Source organism: Acartia tonsa, chromosome 2 (genome assembly GCF_053477335.1).
Source record: "Acartia tonsa isolate MP-2025a chromosome 2, ASM5347733v1, whole genome shotgun sequence".
Taxonomy (NCBI): domain Eukaryota; kingdom Metazoa; phylum Arthropoda; class Copepoda; order Calanoida; family Acartiidae; genus Acartia; species Acartia tonsa.
In genome coordinates, this window is record NC_137261.1 from 25,216,372 (window position 1) to 25,242,113 (window position 25,742).

Below are 25,742 nucleotides of genomic sequence, written 5' to 3' on the forward strand. Positions count from 1 at the left end.
GCATAAACGTATTTTACTATGATCATTTTTAATACTGAATAAAAATTCCTGGCTCAACAATAACAACAAGTTTTTCCTTCTCTTCCAAATTCCTCTTCAAAATAATATAATAGTTAGAGATGTCTTTGAGAATTATCTTTTAAAAAATATTAAAAATTGTGATAAAAATTTATATAAAAAGTTACTTAAAACTATGATTTGTCGTCCAAACCTACAGTTGTAATTTTTGTTAGTAAGCACTATTTGTGCACTATTCACAGTTGCAGCTACAAAAAATGCCTTTCCAATGCTTATTAAAGTAAAAGAATAGAGGGGGCGTGAGCTATATGTAACTCGCCCCACAAGGCAGGGACTCTGTCCAGATTTTGTATTGTGTTTGTTATCAGTAGATAGCTTCGAAAATCAAATAAAAACACAGCCAGGTCCCTACAAAAGAACAAAAAGCTAGCAGACAAAAAGGGTCTTTGTCATTAAGGGGCAGGTTGGTTGTCTGTATAATACATCTATATTATTCTCTTTATTTTTACAACTAAGCCATTACAACAATATTATTCCTGTCTAACTCAACTGTGTCTCGATCCAATAAAAGATAGGCCACAAGCAAATGTTTAGAAACTTAAAATTTAACACTAAAAAATAACAGTTACCTGGATGCCTTCTCCTTGTTGTGATGGTTTGTTAATAATGTCCTCAAAGGTTCTATTCGCCATGTTGTCAATAGGTTTTATGGTGATCAGTGAGGATTCAGAGGACGATCTGGACATGTTTAACTGAAAATGGACATACGGACTTGTTTTTATAGTTATCAATTAAATTCTTTGTGTAAAATCTCTTATATGACTGGTTCTACCTTTGAAAATTGAATTTAGCACTTTTCTTCTAAGGGCTAGTGGGGTAAAATATCTCCTTAAATACTGAAATAAGTTCTGAGCTTATTTTTAAAGATATCAAGCTTATTTAAAAAAAACTTTTTCACCTAAATGAGGTAAGTAGTTACTACAGATTTCTGGCCGTCCGTAAGCTTAAGATCTCGGTAACTGATGAACCAATTTGGTTCTAATCTTTAGGGAATAAAGCTACATGTCTTGCGATGGTTTAAAGCTATTTTACCTGTACCTGCAGTCCGGAGGTTCCAGGCAGAATTCTATTAACTCTAATCCCTCCATCAGTATCTACATTTCCTCCAAGCATCATAGTTCCCTGGGGGCTAGGAACAGAAATATGTAATTGGTTTTTGAAAGTATTCATCCCACAATTTGTTTTCAAATTTTCTCATAAAATAACTTGTCAAATTGAAACTTTCAAGTTGTAAGATAGACGTCCGAATACTTCAGAGAACCAATAAAAATTACTTTTTGCAATAAAACAAAAATTAATCAAAATCGGCAAAGCTATGTCAAATTTTAAAATCTGTGAAAGACAAACAGTCAAGCTTTTTATAGACCAGTGATTTAGAGGTTCTTTGGCCATACAAATTAGGGGAAATTTCAAGAAACTGTATGCCTTTACATAAAAATTAGTAAAAGATGTGAAAAAAGTAAGTAAAAAATTGATTATATTCTTACCTCTGCACGTCCTGTTTTTGTTGATGAAAATGAGACGGAGTGTATCCATATACTTCACTGTATTCATCAAAATAACCTTTTTCAAATATCCTATTGTATAAAGCAGTACGGTTTTTTTTGTCTGTTGATTAAGATTTAGGTTGTTACTGATCTGATTGAGTTCTACATTTCAGAGAAGCTACATTAAGGTCCTGGGATGGTTTTGGGCTATTTAGTTTTTACATATAAGTTTGGTTTTAGGCTTTTTTCCTATTTTCCTTACTCCTTCTATTACTGAGCTCTTAGAACCTAATAGCACAGCCGCTAGTAAGCTTATATGTTATATAAAAAGTCATAAAAAGAATACGATAACTTTCTGCCTGATTGATGTATATTCTACAGAAGATCCTAATACATTAGAATCTTTCAGTATAGAAATGTTTCAAAACTGTCGTATCAACTTTTAATAAAATTTGGAGAAAAAAGTCTAAAAAGTAAGATTAATTTCAAAAAAACATATGCATTTAGCTATGGCATACAAAATCAAATACAAGAGGAAGTAATGGTAATTTCGCGTATTCATTCGAATCCGGTGGATAGGAACCGGTTCTCATCCATACGAAAAAACTATGTCTAGCATCGTATTATATCCAGCTTTCTACGAATATAAAAATGTACAATCATAAGATTAAAACCGGTTTTTTAGCCCGTGCCTACGGAACCTAGGCATGCAGTTACGCCATCATGCAACATGTACATCATTTAAATTTGTACCTGGTGTCATGATGGAGGCATGTCCGTGATCCGCAAACTTGATATACTCCTAGATATAGAATTAGAGAGTGGGGGTGGATACCTAACCTAAAAATTGTAAACACAATATCAAAAATTGTAAAAATCTACCAACAACTTTTTGTAAAATCCACGAAATTCCAAACCACCTATGTATTAACAGTTGAAGATATTTTACTTAAATAAATGTCCTGAGGCTAGCATAGGTTAGGTTAGGTTATAGGCTAGGGGGCCGAGCGCCCGCGGCTAGGCAGGCCAGGGGGCCGAGCGCTGCGGCCATGAGCTTTACTACTATTGGAGACTATTTTTCTTAGGAAGCTACTTCAGTAAATGTCCTGAAGCTACTTTGTCATGAAGCTACTTTGTCCGAAGCTACTTTGTCTGAAGCTACTATGTCCGAAGCTACTTTGTCCAAGATCCGTGGATACTATGTAGCTAATTCTATTTTAAGAACCAACCTCTGTATCTTTATAATTCCATTTTTATACAACTTAGATAGGAAAAATTGAAGCTAGTAAAAGTGGCGGCACAGATTATGACGTCAAAAAATTTAACCAATGAGAGGCCACTGTAAATTTTACCATTGGTCAATTACAGTGTATACTGGCCTCTCATTGATTAATTTTTTTGACGTCATAATCTTTGCCGCTACTTTTACTAGCTTCGGAAAAATTGACATTCAACATTTACATGAAGTCAAAATTACACAATTAAGAAATCCTTATTTTTGCGATTTTAAAAAATTTATGTGAGTTTTATTAGCCGCTACGCCCACAGAGGCCTCTATGAGCACATAATCAAACGTGTTGGGGGCGGAGGAGTTGACCCTCCAAATTCAATTGCAGTTTTTAAAAGTTTGGAGAGTCTTTTTTCCATTTTTGATTTCTTTCGGGTATAGTCCTTTCCATGACATCGCTCCATATGGAGCGATGATTTTAATTGATCGCCTCTTATGACAAGGGGCGATGTATTGGCTCCTTGAAAGGAGCGATTTAATAGCCCCATATAACAAGAGGCGATGTTATGACTCCTTGAAAGGAGCGATTTAATAGCCCCTTGCCCTAAGAGGCGATTAAATGATCCTTTATCGCTCCTTTATCGCCCCTTCTAAAGAGGAGATGATATGTCCTCTTATCCCAAGGGGCTATTTAATTAAATATCGCCTCTTCATGGCCCCTTCACTATTATATATATCTTAGTCCCTTGATGGCCCCTACATCGCTCCTACATCGCTCCTCCATCGCTCCTTCTCCAAATTTATATTAGATTGTACTTTGATGGCCCCTACATTGCCCCTCCATCGCTTCTACATCGCCCCTTCATCGCTCCTTCTTCAAATTTATATTACATTGTACTTTGATGGCCCCTACATCGCCCCTCCATCGCTCCTACATCGCCCCTCCATCGCTCCTACATCGCCCCTTCATCGCTCCTTCTTCAAATTTATATTACATTGTACTGTGATGGCCCCTACATCGCTCCTACATCGCTCCTTCATCGCTCCTACATCGCCCCTTCATCGCTCCTTCTCCAAATTTATATTACATTGCAACTTGATGGCCCCTACATCGCTGCTACATCGCTCCTACATCGCCCCTCCATCGCTCCTTCATCGCTCCTTCATCGCTCCTTCTCCAAATTTATATTAAATTGTACTGTGATGGCCCCTACATCGCTCCTACATCGCTCCTTCATCGCTCCTACATCGCCCCTTCATCGCTCCTTCTCCAAATTTATATTACATTGCAACTTGATGGCCCCTACATCGCTCCTCCATCGCTCCTTCATCGCTCCTACATCGCCCCTTCATCGCTACTTCTCCAAATTTATATTACATTGCAACTTGATGGCCCCTACATCGCTCCTCCATCGCCCCTTAATAGCCCCTTACCTTAATTTATATAACAAAGCTCCTATATGGCCTCTCTATCGCCCCTTAATAGCCACTTACCTTAATTTATATAACATAGCCCCTACATAGCCTCTCAATCGCCCCTTAATAGCCCCTTACCTTAATTTATATAACATAGCCCTACATAGCCTCTCCATCGCCCCTTAATAGCCCCTTACCTTAATTTATATAGCATAGCCCCTACATAGCCTCTCCATCGCCCCTTAATAGCCCCTTACCCTAATCTATATAACATAGCCCCTACATAGCCTCTCCATCGCCCCTTAATAGCCCCTTACCTAAATTTATATAACAAAGCTCCTATATAGCCTCTCCATCGCCCCTTAATAGCCCCTTACCTTAATTTATATAACATAGCCCCTACATAGCCTCTCAATCGCCCCTTAATAGCCCCTTACCTTAATTTATATAACATAGCCCTACATAGCCTCTCCATCGCCCCTTAATAGCCCCTTACCTTAATTTATATAGCATAGCACCTACATAGCCTCTCCATCGCCCCTTAATAGCCCCTTACCCTAATCTATATAACATAGCCCCTACATAGCCTCTCCATCGCCCCATAATAGCCCCTTACCCTAATCTATATAACATAGCCCCTACATAGCCTCTCCATCGCCCCTTAATAGCCCCTTACCTAAATTTATATAACAAAGCTCCTATATAGCCTCTCCATCGCCCCTTAATAGCCCCTTACCTTAATTTATATAACATAGCCCCTACATAGCCTCTCAATCGCCCCTTAATAGCCCCTTACCTTAATTTATATAACATAGCCCTACATAGCCTCTCCATCGCCCCTTAATAGCCCCTTACCTTAATTTATATAACATAGCCCTACATAGCCTCTCCATCGCCCCTTAATAGCCCCTTACCTTAATTTATATAGCATAGCCCCTACATAGCCTCTCCATCGCCCCTTAATAGCCCCTTACCTTAATTTATATAGCATAGCCCCTACATAGCCTCTCCATCGCCCCTTAATAGCCCCTTACCCTAATCTATATAACATAGCCCCTACATAGCCTCTCCATCGCCCCTTAATAGCTCCTTACCTTAATTTATATAACATAGCCCCTACATAGCCTCTCCATCGCCCCTTAATAGTCCCTTACCTTAATTTATATAACAAAGCCCCTACATAGCCTCTCCATCGCCCCTTAATAGCCCCTTACCTTAATTTATATAGCATAGCCCCTACATAGCCTCTCCATCGCCCCTTAATAGCCCCTTACCCTAATCTATATAACATAGCCCCTACATAGCCTCTCCATCGCCCCTTAATAGCCCCTTACCTAAATTTATATAACAAAGCTCCTACATAGCCTCTCCATCGCCCCTTAATAGCCCCTTACCTTAATTTATATAACATAGCCCCTACATAGCCTCTCAATCGCCCCTTAATAGCCCCTTACCTTAATTTATATAACATAGCCCTACATAGCCTCTCCATCGCCCCTTAATAGCCCCTTACCTTAATTTATATAGCATAGCCCCTACATAGCCTCTCCATCGCCCCTTAATAGCCCCTTACCCTAATCTATATAACATAGCCCCTACATAGCCTCTCCATCGCCCCTTAATTGCCCCTTACCTAAATTTATATAACAAAGCTCCTATATAGCCTCTCCATCGCCCCTTAATAGCCCCTTACCTTAATTTATATAACATAGCCCCTACATAGCCTCTCAATCGCCCCTTAATAGCCCCTTACCTTAATTTATATAACATAGCCCTACATAGCCTCTCCATCGCCCCTTAATAGCCACTTACCTTAATTTATATAGCATAGCCCCTACATAGCCTCTCCATCGCCCCTTAATAGCCCCTTACCCTAATCTATATAACATAGCCCCTACATAGCCCCTTCATCGCTCCTTCTCCAAATTTATATTACATTGTACTTTGATGGCCCCTACATCGCCCCTACATCGCTCCTCCATCGCTCCTTCATCGCTCCTACATCGCCCCTTAATAGCCCCTTACCTAAATTTATATAACAAAGCTCCTATATAGCCTCTCCATCGCCCCTTAATAGCCCCTTACCTTAATTTATATAACATAGCCCCTACATAGCCTCTCAATCGCCCCTTAATAGCCCCTTACCTTAATTTATATAACATAGCCCTACATAGCCTCTCCATCGCCCCTTAATAGCCCCTTACCTTAATTTATATAGCATAGCCCCTACATAGCCTCTCCATCGCCCCTTAATAGCCCCTTACCCTAATCTATATAACATAGCCCCTACATAGCCTCTCCATCGCCCCTTAATAGCCCCTTACCTAAATTTATATAACAAAGCTCCTATATAGCCTCTCCATCGCCCCTTAATAGCCCCTTACCTTAATTTATATAACATAGCCCCTACATAGCCTCTCAATCGCCCCTTAATAGCCCCTTACCTTAATTTATATAACATAGCCCTACATAGCCTCTCCATCGCCCCTTAATAGCCCCTTACCTTAATTTATATAGCATAGCCCCTACATAGCCTCTCCATCGCCCCTTAATAGCCCCTTACCCTAATCTATATAACATAGCCCCTACATAGCCTCTCCATCGCCCCTTAATAGCCCCTTACCTAAATTTATATAACAAAGCTCCTATATAGCCTCTCCATCGCCCCTTAATAGCCCCTTACCTTAATTTATATAACATAGCCCCTACATAGCCTCTCAATCGCCCCTTAATAGCCCCTTACCTTAATTTATATAACATAGCCCTACATAGCCTCTCCATCGCCCCTTAATAGCCCCTTACCTTAATTTATATAGCATAGCCCCTACATAGCCTCTCCATCGCCCCTTAATAGCCCCTTACCCTAATCTATATAACATAGCCCCTACATAGCCCCTTCATCGCTCCTTCTCCAAATTTATATTACATTGTACTTTGATGGCCCCTACATCGCCCCTACATCGCTCCTCCATCGCTCCTTCATCGCTCCTACATCGCCCCTTAATAGCCCCTTACCTAAATTTATATAACAAAGCTCCTATATAGCCTCTCCATCGCCCCTTAATAGCCCCTTACCTTAATTTATATAACATAGCCCCTACATAGCCTCTCAATCGCCCCTTAATAGCCCCTTACCTTAATTTATATAACATAGCCCTACATAGCCTCTCCATCGCCCCTTAATAGCCCCTTACCTTAATCTATATAGCATAGCCCCTACATAGCCTCTCCATCGCCCCTTAATAGCCCCTTACCCTAATCTATATAACATAGCCCCTACATAGCCTCTCCATCGCCCCTTAATAGCCCCTTACCTAAATTTATATAACAAAGCTCCTATATAGCCTCTCCATCGCCCCTTAATAGCCCCTTACCTTAATTTATATAACATAGCCCCTACATAGCCTCTCAATCGCCCCTTAATAGCCCCTTACCTTAATTTATATAACATAGCCCTACATAGCCTCTCCATCGCCCCTTAATAGCCCCTTACCTTAATTTATATAGCATAGCCCCTACATAGCCTCTCCATCGCCCCTTAATAGCCCCTTACCCTAATCTATATAACATAGCCCCTACAAAGCCTCTCCATCGCCCCTTAATAGCCCCTTACCTTAATTTATATAACATAGCCCCTACATAGCCTCTCAATCGCCCCTTAATAGCCCCTTACCTTAATTAATATAACATAGCCCTATATAGCCTCTCCATCGCCCCTTAATAGCCCCTTACCTTAATTTATATAACATAGCCCCTACATAGCCTCTCAATCGCCCCTTAATAGCCCCTTACCTTAATTTATATAACATAGCCCTACATAGCCTCTCCATCGCCCCTTAATAGCCCCTTACCTTAATTTATATAGCATAGCCCCTACATAGCCTCTCCATCGCCCCTTAATAGCCCCTTACCCTAATCTATATAACATAGCCCCTACATAGCCCCTTCATCGCTCCTTCTCCAAATTTATATTACATTGTACTTTGATGGCCCCTACATCGCCCCTACATCGCTCCTCCATCGCTCCTTCATCGCTCCTACATCGCCCCTTAATAGCCCCTTACCTAAATTTATATAACAAAGCTCCTATATAGCCTCTCCATCGCCCCTTAATAGCCCCTTACCTTAATTTATATAACATAGCCCCTACATAGCCTCTCAATCGCCCCTTAATAGCCCCTTACCTTAATTTATATAACATAGCCCTACATAGCCTCTCCATCGCCCCTTAATAGCCCCTTACCTTAATTTATATAGCATAGCCCCTACATAGCCTCTCCATCGCCCCTTAATAGCCCCTTACCCTAATCTATATAACATAGCCCCTACATAGCCTCTCCATCGCCCCTTAATAGCCCCTTACCTAAATTTATATAACAAAGCTCCTATATAGCCTCTCCATCGCCCCTTAATAGCCCCTTACCTTAATTTATATAACATAGCCCCTACATAGCCTCTCAATCGCCCCTTAATAGCCCCTTACCTTAATTTATATAACATAGCCCTACATAGCCTCTCCATCGCCCCTTAATAGCCCCTTACCTTAATTTATATAGCATAGCCCCTACATAGCCTCTCCATCGCCCCTTAATAGCCCCTTACCCTAATCTATATAACATAGCCCCTACAAAGCCTCTCCATCGCCCCTTAATAGCCCCTTACCTTAATTTATATAACATAGCCCCTACATAGCCTCTCAATCGCCCCTTAATAGCCCCTTACCTTAATTTATATAACATAGCCCTATATAGCCTCTCCATCGCCCCTTAATAGCCCCTTACCTTAATTTATATAACATAGCCCCTACATAGCCTCTCAATCGCCCCTTAATAGCCCCTTACCTTAATTTATATAACATAGCCCTACATAGCCTCTCCATCGCCCCTTAATAGCCCCTTACCTTAATTTATATAGCATAGCCCCTACATAGCCTCTCCATCGCCCCTTAATAGCCCCTTACCCTAATCTATATAACATAGCCCCTACAAAGCCTCTCCATCGCCCCTTAATAGCCCCTTACCTTAATCTATATAACAAAGCTCCTACATAGCCTCTCCATCGCCCCATAATAGCCTCTTACCTTAATTATGTAACATAGCCCCTACATAGCCTCTCCATCGCCCCTTAATATCCCCTTACCTTAATTATATAACATAGCTCCTACATAGCCTCCCCATCGCCCCTTAATAGCCCCTTACCCGAATTTATATAACATAGCCCCTTAATAGCCCCTTACCTTAATTTATATAGCATAGCCCCTATATAGCCTCTCCATCGCCCCTTAATAGTCCTTTACCTTAATTTATATAAAATAGCCCCTATAAAGCCTCTCCATCGCCCCTTAATAGCCAATTTATATAACATAGCCGCTACATAGCCTCTCCATCGCCCCTTAATAGCTCCTTACCTTAATTTATATAACATAGCCTCTCCATCGCCCCTTAATAGCCCTCCATCGCCACTTAAAAGCCCCTTACCTTAATTTATATAACATAGCCTCTATATAGCCTCTCCATCGCCCCTTAATAGCCCCTTATATCCTCCTTCAAAACAGTTATACACCTTCCCAGGATCTATTGGAAGCTACCCTATAAAGGAGAACCATATCGGTTCTGCAGTTAGCGATCTTCTTTGATACATACAGACAATGATCCTGTTACTTTTTATAAGGATTAAAAATAAAATGGCCTAAAGCCATCTCATTACCCATAGGAAGCTTCACTGTAAAGGAGAACCATGTCGGTTTAGTGGTTAGCAAGGTACAGACAGACATACATACAGACAAAGATCCTGTTACTTTATTATAAGGATTAAAATAAAATAGTTATTAACCTCCCCAGGACCTATGAGAAGCTACCCTATTAAGGAGAACGATCTCAGGACCTATAGGAATCTTCACTGTAAAGGAGAACCATATTGGTTCAGCGGTTAGCAAGGTCCTTCAGTACAGACAGACATTCATACATACAGACAAAGATTCTGTTAATTTATTTTAAGAAATACAGATAAAATTGTTATAAACCTTTCCAGGCCTAAAACCATCTCAGGACCTAATTTCTCGACAACTCGAGTTAAGTTACTATATTATTTTTACAATGTTTAACTTATCTGTTATTATTGGCTGACGAAAAGTTTGGGCAAAAAAAAGATTTATTCTTCAATGAAATATCTCTCCAGTATAATTTTGGCAAGTGCTAATTTATTAAGAATAAAGTTTGCCACAAATTTACCAAAAAATCTCATTGTCATTTCGCCAGGGAGGATTGGGATAGTTCCCAAAGTGTTATAAGTTGGCTTATCCAAGAGTGCTGTCTAGTCTCCAAAGTTTTATAATACCGTTTTCTTATTCGTTAGATTAACAACCTTGGGGACTTTTTATTGTTTAGTGATTGTTTAGTTCATTAAGTTGAGTGTCTAAATGTTTCAACCACTAATTCTAAACTAAAGAAGGGGTAATTTTGTGAATCATCAATGGGAATAATTAATATATAAACATACATATATATAAAGTGTTTTTTTTATGAGAACATTTTTGAAAGCAATTTTACCCTACTTATAGTTATCAGAATTTAATGGCTTATTCTCTTTGTTTTTTATAACCATTAACAGAAAAGCAAAAAAATATTTCAGTTTTTATTTAAAAAGTACAGTAAATTCAAAATTTCAAAACATGGGTGTCAACATCTAAAATAGTTATTTCTCGCATCGTATTATAAACGGCTTTCCGCGGATATAGAAAGTACAATTATGAGATTAAAACTAGTTTTTTTAGCCCCGAGGTGCCGAAGGCACCGGCTAAAAAAACTGGGTTTAATCTTATGATTGTACATATCTATATTCGTAGAAAGCTGGATATAATACGATGCTAGACATAGTTTTTTCGTATGGATGAGAACCGGTTCCTATCCACCGGATTCAAATGAATACGAGAAATGGTTTTAGCGCATTTTTCTAATGCTCAAATCTTCTACCCTTTCCAAGAATGGAGGGAGTACATTGGGGGGCCAGTATTCCCTCCCTGGTTGAGATATGGCCTTCAAATTTCAAAATGTTCTAGTACATGTCACAAATAGTATCTATATAAATTTTTAGCTCTATATCTCAACTTTGAAGCGTTTTGCAGCCATTCTTGCAAAGGTAGATTATAAGAAAAATGCACTAAAACCATTTTTAGATGTTGACACCTAAGATTTAAATTTTTTAATTTACTGTACTTTTTGAATAAAAACTGAAATATTTTTTGCTTTTCTATTAAAGGTTATAAAAAAAGAAGAGAATAAGCCATTAATCATTAAATTCTGATAACTATAAGTAAGGTAAAATTGCTTTCAAAAAAGTTCTCATAAAAAAACACACTGTATATATGTATATATATCATTTTATCGACACTCGTCTTATCCCTGTAGATCTCTGATTATCAGAGCATTTTTGAAATATTTGCTGCTTATTTTTTGGCTGCCTTTGGCAAAATAATTTTTTTTCATAAAAAATGTATACAAAATTATCGTATTAATTTGGTAAATATATCATTGCACTTGAATTATTTTTAAGTCACTAACGGCTAATCCCATAGATGACCCTAGGAGTACTTTAATGAATAGATGTGGTGGAGAGGGGGGGGGAGGGGGAAGGTTAAGAATTTAAGGGAAGTGATACCTTCCGGGGGCTGAAAGTGTTGGTCCCCTCCCCAAAATAAAAACTTTTCCTGCGAGTAAAATAAGCTTCAATGTAAAGGAGAAGCATATCGGTTCAGTTGATACTGATAAACATCCTGTTACTTTAATGTAAATATTAGTTTAAGGATAGTCTGTATAATCTCAGGGAGAAAGGAAACATTAGGCAATTTTTACAATAGTCTCCAAAGTTTTATAATGAAGTTTTCTTATTCGTTGGCTCAAAACTTTGGGGACTTTTGTCATATTTTGGTTGTAGTGTTGCAATTTTGTGTATCGTTATTAGGGAAGGATAAAAATTTATCGGCCATTGTCTTATTCCTTTAGATCCTCGGTATAATCAACTGAATAACAGTTCCAACAACAAAAATTAAGATATTGCTTCGCTTTTTATGGACAAATATCCTGTTATTTTATTATAAGGAAAAAAAATAAACTATCTTAAAATCATCTCAGGACTCAGCGGTTAGCAAGATCCTACGATATAGACAGACAGACATACATCATATCGGTTTAGGAGCAAACGAGATCCTTTGCTACAGACAAAAAAAAACTTTGTATATCGACTAGCGGCTACGCCCCCAGCATCTATTGGCTCTGTATTCAAAGGGGAATGAATAAAAGCCTAAAACCTTCCCAGGACTTAAAATAGAATAGCCTAAAACCATCCCTCGACTTAAAATAAAATAGCCTAAAGCCATTACAAGACAAATATTAAGCTTACCTGAAATAGAAAGCGCAATCTGTTTAGTAGTTATTGAGATCTTAAGTTTCAGAACAGAAAGCCTTACTAACGTGGACAAACGCAGGATATTTCGGACAAATGTCGGAGTGGACATTATATAAGTAAAACGCAGAAGTGTCTATAATATCTTAAAAATTAGGTTTCAACAACATTTGTTTAGTTATTTCTACACAGGTTAGGTTAGGTTAAGATATAAATATACAAATAAGCCCCCTGCAGGGGTTAGGCATATAAAAAAACATATTTGACAGTTGTAAACAATGTGAGAAAAAAATATGTTTTAGTTTAATGAAATGTTCTATCTGTTTCAAACCTTTGCCTTTCGATAGAACTTACCTACTTTGGAAAACTGTCAGACTGATTTTAAAATTTCAGTCTGTGAGAAAAGATATTCAAGATTTTTTTTTTGTTTTGAAAGATTTTTATCTTATAAATAAAATTAAAGACACTCCTGCGTTTTACATAAGCAATGTCCACTCCGACGATTGTCCCATTCCTAGGTTTGTCCACTCCAACGTTTGTTTATGTTTTACTACTTTATATAATAGGATAATATGTATTCTTCTTTTATATTTCTCTTTTCTTATTCACTTGCAGCTGCGCTCTTTTTAATGTAAGGAGGCAGAAAAATAGCCTAAACCAATTAGGGGCTTAAATCTGAAAATGAAATAGCAAAAAACCATCCCATGACCTATGTGAAGCTTCCCTTAAATGGAGAATTTAGTCAGTTTATGAAATTTTTAAGCTTCAGACCAAAAAAAATACTTTTTTTGTTAAAAGAGAAACTTTTCTACAATTAGGGTTAGTCCTTTCGTCATTGCTCTTCTCATTAAGTTAAGCATGTGGTTTTCTCTGCTATTGTTAAAGATAGACTGTTGAGATTTTTAGTGAATATTCCCATGACATATGTATATCCAGTCTATAAATTATTTTGTCTGTCTCTCAATTATGCTTCAAAAGACTTAGGTTTCGTGATAATCTTTGAGTAATAGCATATTCTCTTAAAGTCTGCTCTATAACTTACTTTGTCTGTTTGTCCATTATATGATCCTTATTCAATATTCTATTTAACTAAAAAATTTCATTCTCTTAGTTTATTTTTTTTTCTTTATTTCATTATGTTATTATATTATTTATATTTATTTTATTAATTCATTATATTTTCATTATAATTTTCCTTTTTAAATGCGAAACTTTTCTATAGTAAGGATTGGTTTGTCCGTACGTCCAAACGGTTAGACGACATTTTCTTTAATTTAGACATGTTATAAATATCCTATCGATTTCAAACTTTGCAGAATGATTTCTATAACAGTTGGGTACAATACTATATTCATTACTAGAAAGTATGTACGTCCATTTTTTTTGTATAATATCATTGTCCCATTCATCTGGGTTTTGGAGTAATGTTTCTTAGGACAACAAGGTTTAGTATTATAATCAAATACTAAAAATAAAATTATGCCCTTTTACTATATTCTATACTAGCAGATTCGCCCCTAGCCTCTAGGGGCTTTACCCCAAGAGGTGATAAAAAATTTTTTTGGCGAAATTCGTAATAGGACCAAGAAAATCTTCAGCAAAAAAAAAATGGGGGGGGATTTTTTTGTTTTTGGGGGGGTTGGGGGTATCCCACCCCCCAAGAAAATAGCCTAAAACCACCACAGGACCAGTAGGTATAATCCCTGAATAGTAGAATATAATCGGTTCAGTGGTTACCGAGATCTTAAGGGACTGACAGACAGACGGACAAACAGACAGACAGACGGATGGACAGACATCATTCTACTTTGTATTATAGATTTACGCTAATTTTAACAAAATTTATGTTTGACCTCCTGATTTTAGAGCTTTGCTTTTGTGAATGTTGTTATCCTTGTTATCTTGCTTTTTTTTCCTTTTTCATAACCTATTATATAAAGTAGTAATCTTTTTTTGTCTGTAGAAAAGCTAACCGCTGAACCTATATGGTTCTCCTTTACAGTGAAGCTTCTTTTAAGTTCATAGAGGGTTTATAATTATTTCGAGGGAGGGTATCTCCACCCTCCCAGAAAATTCACCCCAAGAAAAATATTACCCCATCCCCTCAAAAAATCTTTTTAACTTTTTAAAAGCAAAGCTTTTCTATATTAAGGATCAGTCCGTACGTCCGTAACGGTTAGCTATTTTCGTTAATTTAGGCATGTGATTCCTGTAGTAGAAAGGTACGATTTAGAAAGTCTATAATCATTATCAGAATATCCGTACGTCCATTTTAAGCATACTAATTATTAACTTACAACAAATTTTTATGTATCAAAATTATCCGATTAATCTGATTTCTGGGATACTGATTCCTAGGACAACAAAATAGAATGTTATAAGCGAATCATATCTATAAACAAGTCCAAAAAATGTGAGTACGTCCTTAAGCATTTTCCTGCATGTAAGCAATTTCTCAATAAATTTACTTACAATTTTGTTTCGAATTTTAAATTTATGTTCTGACTATTCAGTTCTGACATTTTACATTATTAATGTTCATTAAACTTTTTTCTACCGTTTCAGAGCTTTGCTTTTATAAATGTTGTCATCCTTGTCATCCTTTTAAAACTTAAATTTAAAACTGTAGAGGGTCACATTCCTTCCTTACCTTAATGCCCTACCTTCTATAATGAAGGGGCAATACAATTACAGAGGCTGTACAGGAGCCATAAAGGGCCTATGTTATATAAATTAAGGTAAGGGGCGATGAAGAGGCTATGAAGGGGCTATGTTATATAAATTAAGGTAAGAGGCTATTAAGGGGCGATGGAGAGGCTATGTAGGGGCTATGTTATATAATTAAGGTAAGGGGCGATGGAGATGCTTTGTAGGGCCTATGTTATATAAATTAAGGTAAGAGGCTATTAAGGGGCGATGGAGAGGCTATGTAGGGGCTATGTTATATAAATTAGGGTAAGGGGCTATTTAGGGACGATGGAGAGGCTATGTAGGGGCTATGTTATATATATTAAGGTAAGGATTATATAAATTAAGGTAAGAGGCTATTAAGGGGCGATGGAGAGGCTATGTAGGGGCTATGCTATATAAATTAAGGTAAGGGGCTATTAAGGGGCGATGGAGAGGCTATGTAGGGCTATGTTATATAAATTAAGGTAAGGGGCTATTAAGGGGCGATGGAGAGGCTATGTAGGGCTATGTTATATAAATTAAGGTAAGGGGCTATTAAGGGGCGATTGAGAGGCTATGTAGGGGCTATGTTATATAAATTAAGGTAAGGGGCTATTAAGGGGCGATGGAGAGGCTATATAGGAGCTTTGTTATATAAATTTAGGTAAGGGGCTATTAAGGGGCGATGTAGGAGCGATGAAGGAGCGATGTAGGGGCGATGTAGGGGCCATCAAAGTACAATGTAATATAAATTTGGAGAAGGAGCGATGAAGGGGCTATGTAGGGGCTATGTTATATAGATTAGGGTAAGGGGCTATTAAGGGGCGATGGAGAGGCTATGTAGGGGCTATGCTATATAAATTAAGGTAAGGGGCTATTAAGGGGCGATGGAGAGGCTATGTAGGGCTATGTTATATAAATTAAGGTAAGGGGCTATTAAGGGGCGATTGAGAGGCTATGTAGGGGCTATGTTATATAAATTAAGGTAAGGGGCTATTAAGGGGCGATGGAGAGGCTATATAGGAGCTTTGTTATATAAATTTAGGTAAGGGGCTATTAAGGGGCGATGGAGAGGCTATGTAGGGGCTATGTTATATAGATTAGGGTAAGGGGCTATTAAGGGGCGATGGAGAGGCTATGTAGGGGCTATGCTATATAAATTAAGGTAAGGGGCTATTATGGGGCGATGGAGAGGCTATGTAGGGCTATGTTATATAAATTAAGGTAAGGGGCTATTAAGGGGCGATTGAGAGGCTATGTAGGGGCTATGTTATATAAATTAAGGTAAGGGGCTATTAAGGGGCGATGGAGAGGCTATATAGGAGCTTTGTTATATAAATTTAGGTAAGGGGCTATTAAGGGGCGATGGAGAGGCTATGTAGGGGCTATGTTATATAGATTAGGGTAAGGGGCTATTAAGGGGCGATGGAGAGGCTATGTAGGGGCTATGCTATATAAATTAAGGTAAGGGGCTATTATGGGGCGATGGAGAGGCTATGTAGGGCTATGTTATATAAATTAAGGTAAGGGGCTATTAAGGGGCGATTGAGAGGCTATGTAGGGGCTATGTTATATAAATTAAGGTAAGGGGCTATTAAGGGGCGATGGAGAGGCTATATAGGAGCTTTGTTATATAAATTTAGGTAAGGGGCTATTAAGGGGCGATGTAGGAGCGATGAAGGAGCGATGGAGGAGCGATGTAGGGGCGATGTAGGGGCCATCAAAGTACAATGTAATATAAATTTGGAGAAGGAGCGATGAAGGGGCTATGTAGGGGCTATGTTATATAGATTAGGGTAAGGGGCTATTAAGGGGCGATGGAGAGGCTATGTAGGGGCTATGCTATATAAATTAAGGTAAGGGGCTATTAAGGGGCGATGGAGAGGCTATGTAGGGCTATGTTATATAAATTAAGGTAAGGGGCTATTAAGGGGCGATTGAGAGGCTATGTAGGGGCTATGTTATATAAATTAAGGTAAGGGGCTATTAAGGGGCGATTGAGAGGCTATATAGGAGCTTTGTTATATAAATTTAGGTAAGGGGCTATTAAGGGGCGATGGAGAGGCTATGTAGGGGCTATGTTATATAGATTAGGGTAAGGGGCTATTAAGGGGCGATGGAGAGGCTATGTAGGGGCTATGCTATATAAATTAAGGTAAGGTGCTATTAAGGGGCGATGGAGAGGCTATGTAGGGCTATGTTATATAAATTAAGGTAAGGGGCTATTAAGGGGCGATTGAGAGGCTATGTAGGGGCTATGTTATATAAATTAAGGTAAGGGGCTATTAAGGGGCGATGGAGAGGCTATATAGGAGCTTTGTTATATAAATTTAGGTAAGGGGCTATTAAGGGGCGATGGAGAGGCTATGTAGGGGCTATGTTATATAGATTAGGGTAAGGGGCTATTAAGGGGCGATGGAGAGGCTATGTAGGGGCTATGCTATATAAATTAAGGTAAGGGGCTATTAAGGGGCGATGGAGAGGCTATGTAGGGGCTTTGTTATATAAATTAAGGTAAGGGGCTATTAAGGGGCGATGGAGAGGCTATGTAGGGGCTATGTTATATAAATTAAGGTAAGGAGCTATTAAGGGGCGATGGAGAGGCTATGTAGGGGCTATGTTATATAGATTAGGGTAAGGGGCTATTAAGGGGCGATGGAGAGGCTATGTAGGGGCTATGCTATATAAATTAAGGTAAGGGGCTATTAAGGGGCGATGGAGAGGCTATGTAGGGGCTATGCTATATAAATTAAGGTAAGGGGCTATTAAGGGGCGATGGAGAGGCTATGTAGGGCTATGTTATATAAATTAAGGTAAGGGGCTATTAAGGGGCGATGGAGAGGCTATGTAGGGCTATGTTATATAAATTAAGGTAAGGGGCTATTAAGGGGCGATTGAGAGGCTATGTAGGGGCTATGTTATATAAATTAAGGTAAGGAGCTATTAAGGGGCGATGGAGAGGCTATGTAGGGGCTATGTTATATAGATTAGGGTAAGGGGCTATTAAGGGGCGATGGAGAGGCTATGTAGGGGATATGCTATATAAATTAAGGTAAGGGGCTATTAAGGGGCGATGGAGAGGCTATGTAGGGGCTATGCTATATAAATTAAGGTAAGGGGCTATTAAGGGGCGATGGAGAGGCTATGTAGGGCTATGTTATATAAATTAAGGTAAGGGGCTATTAAGGGGCGATGGAGAGGCTATGTAGGGCTATGTTATATAAATTAAGGTAAGGGGCTATTAAGGGGCGATTGAGAGGCTATGTAGGGGCTATGTTATATAAATTAAGGTAAGGGGCTATTAAGGGGCGATGGAGAGGCTATATAGGAGCTTTGTTATATAAATTTAGGTAAGGGGCTATTAAGGGGCGATGGAGAGGCTATGTAGGGGCTATGTTATATAGATTAGGGTAAGGGGCTATTAAGGGGCGATGGAGAGGCTATGTAGGGGCTATGTTATATAGATTAGGGTAAGGGGCTATTAAGGGGCGATGGAGAGGCTATGTAGGGGCTATGCTATATAAATTAAGGTAAGGGGCTATTAAGGGGCGATGGAGAGGCTATGTAGGGCTATGTTATATAAATTAAGGTAAGGGGCTATTAAGGGGCGATTGAGAGGCTATGTAGGGGCTATGTTATATAAATTAAGGTAAGGGGCTATTAAGGGGCGATGGAGAGGCTATATAGGAGCTTTGTTATATAAATTTAGGTAAGGGGCTATTAAGGGGCGATGGAGAGGCTATGTAGGGGCTATGTTATATAGATTAGGGTAAGGGGCTATTAAGGGGCGATGGAGAGGCTATGTAGGGGCTATGCTATATAAATTAAGGTAAGGGGCTATTAAGGGGCGATTGAGAGGCTATGTAGGGGCTATGTTATATAAATTAAGGTAAGGGGCTATTAAGGGGCGATGGAGAGGCTATATAGGAGCTTTGTTATATAAATTTAGGTAAGGGGCTATTAAGGGGCGATGTAGGAGCGATGAAGGAGCGATGGAGGAGCGATGTAGGGGCGATGTAGGGGCCATCAAAGTACAATGTAATATAAATTTGGAGAAGGAGCGATGAAGGGGCTATGTAGGGGCTATGTTATATAGATTAGGGTAAGGGGCTATTAAGGGGCGATGGAGAGGCTATGTAGGGGCTATGCTATATAAATTAAGGTAAGGGGCTATTAAGGGGCGATGGAGAGGCTATGTAGGGCTATGTTATATAAATTAAGGTAAGGGGCTATTAAGGGGCGATTGAGAGGCTATGTAGGGGCTATGTTATATAAATTAAGGTAAGGGGCTATTAAGGGGCGATGGAGAGGCTATATAGGAGCTTTGTTATATAAATTTAGGTAAGGGGCTATTAAGGGGCGATGGAGAGGCTATGTAGGGGCTATGTTATATAGATTAGGGTAAGGGGCTATTAAGGGGCGATGGAGAGGCTATGTAGGGGCTATGCTATATAAATTAAGGTAAGGGGCTATTAAGGGGCGATGGAGAGGCTATGTAGGGCTATGTTATATAAATTAAGGTAAGGGGCTATTAAGGGGCGATTGAGAGGCTATGTAGGGGCTATGTTATATAAATTAAGGTAAGGGGCTATTAAGGGGCGATGGAGAGGCTATATAGGAGCTTTGTTATATAAATTTAGGTAAGGGGCTATTAAGGGGCGATGGAGAGGCTATGTAGGGGCTATGTTATATAGATTAGGGTAAGGGGCTATTAAGGGGCGATGGAGAGGCTATGTAGGGGCTATGCTATATAAATTAAGGTAAGGGGCTATTAAGGGGCGATGGAGAGGCTATGTAGGGGCTTTGTTATATAAATTAAGGTAAGGGGCTATTAAGGGGCGATGGAGAGGCTATGTAGGGGCTATGTTATATAAATTAAGGTAAGGAGCTATTAAGGGGCGATGGAGAGGCTATGTAGGGGCTATGTTATATAGATTAGGGTAAGGGGCTATTAAGGGGCGATGGAGAGGCTATGTAGGGGCTATGCTATATAAATTAAGGTAAGGGGCTATTAAGGGGCGATGGAGAGGCTATGTAGGGGCTATGCTATATAAATTAAGGTAAGGGGCTATTAAGGGGCGATGGAGAGGCTATGTAGGGCTATGTTATATAAATTAAGGTAAGGGGCTATTAAGGGGCGATTGAGAGGCTATGTAGGGGCTATGTTATATAAATTAAGGTAAGGGGCTATTAAGGGGCGATGGAGAGGCTATGTAGGGGCTTTGTTATATAAATTAAGGTAAGGGGCTATTAAGGGGCGATGGAGAGGCTATGTAGGGGCTATGTTATATAGATTAGGGTAAGGGGCTATTAAGGGGCGATGGAGAGGCTATGTAGGGGCTATGCTATATAAATTAAGGTAAGGGGCTATTAAGGGGCGATGGAGAGGCTATGTAGGGCTATGTTATATATATTAAGGTAAGGGGCTATTAAGGGGCGATTGAGAGGCTATGTAGGGGCTATGTTATATAAATTAAGGTAAGGGGCTATTAAGGGGCGATGGAGAGGCTATGTAGGGGCTATGTTATATAAATTAAGGTAAGGGGCTATTAAGGGGCGATGGAGAGGCTATATAGGAGCTTTGTTATATAAATTTAGGTAAGGGGCTATTAAGGGGCGATGGAGAGGCTATGTAGGGGCTATGTTATATAGATTAGGGTAAGGGGCTATTAAGGGGCGATGGAGAGGCTATGTAGGGGCTATGCTATATAAATTAAGGTAAGGGGCTATTAAGGGGCGATGGAGAGGCTATGTAGGGCTATGTTATATAAATTAAGGTAAGGGGCTATTAAGGGGCGATGGAGAGGCTATGTAGGGCTATGTTATATAAATTAAGGTAAGGGGCTATTAAGGGGCGATTGAGAGGCTATGTAGGGGCTATGTTATATAGATTAGGGTAAGGGGCTATTAAGGGGCGATGGAGAGGCTATGTAGGGGCTATGCTATATAAATTAAGGTAAGGGGCTATTAAGGGGCGATGGAGAGGCTATGTAGGGCTATGTTATATAAATTAAGGTAAGGGGCTATTAAGGGGCGATTGAGAGGCTATGTAGGGGCTATGTTATATAAATTAAGGTAAGGGGCTATTAAGGGGCGATGGAGAGGCTATATAGGAGCTTTGTTATATAAATTTAGGTAAGGGGCTATTAAGGGGCGATGGAGAGGCTATGTAGGGGCTATGTTATATAGATTAGGGTAAGGGGCTATTAAGGGGCGATGGAGAGGCTATGTAGGGGCTATGCTATATAAATTAAGGTAAGGGGCTATTAAGGGGCGATGGAGAGGCTATGTAGGGGCTATGCTATATAAATTAAGGTAAGGGGCTATTAAGGGGCGATGGAGAGGCTATGTAGGGCTATGTTATATAAATTAAGGTAAGGGGCTATTAAGGGGCGATTGAGAGGCTATGTAGGGGCTATGTTATATAAATTAAGGTAAGGGGCTATTAAGGGGCGATGGAGAGGCTATATAGGAGCTTTGTTATATAAATTTAGGTAAGGGGCTATTAAGGGGCGATGGAGAGGCTATGTAGGGGCTATGTTATATAGATTAGGGTAAGGGGCTATTAAGGGGCGATGGAGAGGCTATGTAGGGGCTATGCTATATAAATTAAGGTAAGGGGCTATTAAGGGGCGATGGAGAGGCTATGTAGGGGCTATGCTATATAAATTAAGGTAAGGGGCTATTAAGGGGCGATGGAGAGGCTATGTAGGGCTATGTTATATAAATTAAGGTAAGGGGCTATTAAGGGGCGATTGAGAGGCTATGTAGGGGCCATCAAAGTACAATGTAATATAAATTTGGAGAAGGAGCGATGAAGGGGCGATGTAGGAGCGATGAAGGAGCGATGTAGGAGCGATGTAGGGGCCATCACAGTACAATTTAATATAAATTTGGAGAAGGAGCGATGGAGGAGCGATGGAGGGGCGATGTAGGAGCGATGAAGGAGCGATGTAGGAGCGATGTAGGGGCCATCACAGTACAATTTAATATAAATTTGGAGAAGGAGCGATGAAGGAGCGATGTAGGAGCGATGAAGGGGCGATGTAGGAGCGATGTAGGGGCCATCAAAGTACAATGTAATATAAATTTGGAGAAGGGGCGATGGAGGAGCGATGTAGGGGCCATCAAGTGGGATGTTATATAAATTAAGGTAAGGGACTACGGAGGGGCGATGGAGAGGCTATGAAGGAGCCATCATGGGGCTATAGTATAGCCTCTTATCATAAGAGGCGATATTAACGCCCCTTCAAAGGAGCTATTAAGAGGCCATGAAGGAGCTATAGCATAGCCTCTTATCATAAGGGGCGATATGAACGCTCCTTAAAAGGGGCTTTCACATCGCTCCATATGATAAGAGGCTATGCTATAGCTCCTTGAAGGAGCTATAGAAAATCATCGCCCCATATGGAGCGATGTCATGGAAAGGACTATACCCTTTCTTTCAGATTTATAAGAAGCTAAACTGTAAAGGGGAACTAATATCTCCAACGTTTATCATGTTCTTAGGGGATGTTGCCGTTCCTGCAACTGGCAGAAATACAGTGGATGTATTTTTGTCAAGATTGTTTGTCTGGATGTAAATTCGACAGTAATATGCTATATATTGTAGGTATGCTGACAAATATACATCTAACACAGGCATTTAAACATCAAAAATTGTCAATTTTACATCTATTTCTTGCCAATTTTACATCTAAACTTTTTTATATGTCATAAATAAATCCTATACATTTCGATTATTAATAAACAACAGTGAACTGTATAGTAGACATTTATTATCAGACAGACATGACGAAAGACAGCCTGATACTTTTAATGATTAAAATACCTGGTATTGCGATGATTCATGGATTTGATCAGAGACTTGAAGAGTATGCAGTGACTTTGAGAGGTCTAGAGAAAAATTTTCTACATTTGGTTCCTTCTACAGGAACAACAAATGAATTTTTTAAAGTTAGGTCAAGTAAAGAGCCTCAAAGGATCTGGGGATAGTATTCTTTGGAGAGATATCTCACAGAGTTAAATCGCCACAAGAGCTAAACACGTTTTATTTTAAATTAAAGATATATTAGTGGTCCAGAAATAGGTTTAGGTAAAAACACCAAACATCAAAACAAGGATGACAATAAAAAAAAACATGCAAAGCCTTTCTTTTTCTATTCATAAAAAAATCAAAAACAGTTAAAAGGAAGGGCAGATTGTAGATTGGTGAAAGGAATATGCTAAAGAAATTGGGTATAGTCCCTTTCGTAACATCGCACCTTATGGGGCGATTCTTCGTATTTTTCACAGTTGCTTTTCTATTTCTAGCCCCTGCAGGGGGCTCTAACCCTGCGGAACCAATTACCTAACCCTGTTGGAAAATCACCTAACCAAATATAACCTAACCTATAAAAAGCCATTTTAAAAATACGACGAATCGCCCCTTATGGGGCGATGTTACGAATGTCTATCTTAGAATTATTTTATCTACCTGGTTCTGGGTCAATAATAAGAGGTGGTACAATAGCTAAATCCTCTCTGTTGTTGTAGAAATATATCTCTTTGGCAGTATCGACCTTAAGAAAAACTTCAATACAAGAAAAATTAGTAAGAGGTTAAACAATTATTTATTAAAATTTCATGAATTTAACAACGCTCTTTTAATTATATTTTATTGACGACATCCATTTGCATTTAAGCACGACTGCTTGTATGTGCCTAGATAAGCTAGCAAGGTCTCACACTGCCAATAACGCAGGCAGCCTTGTAAGATTAAGTACAAATGTAACAAGTGTAGAACTATGCAAACTGCAAAGGTCATCAATCTTAAATATTGTATGTAAAATTTGCAACAGAGGGATTTTTAAATTTTCATGTTCTCTTACTTAAAAATCTCAATTTAAAATTTAATTTATGATCGATGTCACTTTTTTTTGCAGACGACTGTGGCATAGCATGTAACGTATCCGCTTGTTGTCGGAATGGTGATTGAGACGAATCACTGCCCGCCCGGCACCACCTCATAACTAAAGCAGTTAAAAAAATATTTCTACTTCTGCTATTCTAAGTGCACGACATAATTAGAGTTATGTCTTGGCCTAAAACCGTCAAAACAAAGTACATGGAACCAAATGGTTGGTTGTCTAAAGAGCACTTCATGCGCAAAATTTCGTTCAGGAATCAGGATTACACCAAATAAGATCCCATGTTGTATTTCATCCTCTTTATGTTATCCAATTCCTGACAGAGAAATCTTCAAATCCAGTTGCCAGCCAATATTGCGACTCATGAAATTGAATAAAAAGATATAGTATATTTTTAAATCTCAATTTCAAAGGGGTTTGGTTCAGCCGATTAGGAATGTTAAAATTTGTGTAACGGTCATATCACATATGACATATCACCTTGATTGATCTGGTAGCAGATATTTGACTGCTGGTATCATCAGAATCCAAACAATCTGCTGCAGCTGCATCATCATTGAATTTGACTCAAGAAAAACTTTATTAAAGCAATGGAACAGTTAAATATACCAATAGTTATATTATTATATGGAACTTACACCAGATTTTTATGTTCTCTAATGAAGTGAAACTAGTGATGGGCTAAAAAAAACGATAACTCTCATCAAGCCCCTTTATACCATCCCCGTCCCTCCTACTTGATGAACAAACTGACCAATATGCGAGTTCCATGTCAGTAACTTAGATTAACAACAAACTCGTGCAGCAGCCACATAAATCTAACTTACCCGATGGCTGTAAGTGCAGACAGAACATTTATTGGTCAGAGAACCCAGATACATTTTAGATTATTTATATATCTCATTTAGAAGTACAACCAGTTAATTGACTAAGTTAGCTGTAGAGATGCTTCGCTAATTAAAATCAAATAAGTAATTACAGCATTTTTTTTATTAGGAAGGGCTTGGCAAACTGAAAAAAAATCAATTATACATTGTCGATTCATAAATTCCTTCGTATTGAGTTGGGCTCAAAAAAACTTCCTGGAAGGAGGGCAGTTTCTGTGACCGCTGCCCTTTATCTACTGGATAATCGACCACTGAATTTTTAGCACTATCAGTTACATAATGAATGTTGAGGATAGATGCATCGTGGTCAGAATTAATGTTTGAACCATTATCATCATCAGTAGCTTTTCTCCCTCCAAAACCGGTAGCCAGAATAGATTTTTCTTGGTTCATTTTTATTATTTCTAATGTAAATGATGTGTTCTTAAAAAATCGTTATTACGTTAATTCATAACAAATGAACCAATTTAAAGAATTGTCCAATTATGCATAATAAACAATTAAAAAAAAATAAGTAAACTTCAAGTCCTCTTTAAAAAAAGATTATAAATGCATAATCTTATCAATAACAATAATGTTCCGATATTATTTTATCATCCATCACCCTATCCCTAATTAAAGTTGACAAAACCATAGTAAATATCATAGATTTCACACCTTGATTGTA

The 25,742-nt window shown here is 38.8% G+C and overlaps 1 protein-coding gene across 1 annotated transcript; it reads right to left on the minus strand.

The window, feature by feature from the left end:
• Nucleotides 1–16: 16 nt before the first annotated feature.
• On the minus strand, nucleotides 17–25,182 carry LOC145307587 (uncharacterized). The gene is made up of 8 exons (XM_080150044.1): nucleotides 24,669–25,182; nucleotides 23,756–23,840; nucleotides 23,111–23,175; nucleotides 2,319–2,367; nucleotides 1,566–1,641; nucleotides 1,111–1,207; nucleotides 648–770; nucleotides 17–94 (listed from the first exon to the last, which is right to left on the minus strand). Exons 4-8 carry the CDS (start codon nucleotides 2,326–2,328, stop codon nucleotides 29–31), a joined length of 372 nt encoding a protein of 123 aa, XP_080006170.1. The 5' UTR covers nucleotides 2,329–2,367; nucleotides 23,111–23,175; nucleotides 23,756–23,840; nucleotides 24,669–25,182; the 3' UTR covers nucleotides 17–28.
• Between the last annotated feature and the right edge of the window lie 560 nt (nucleotides 25,183–25,742).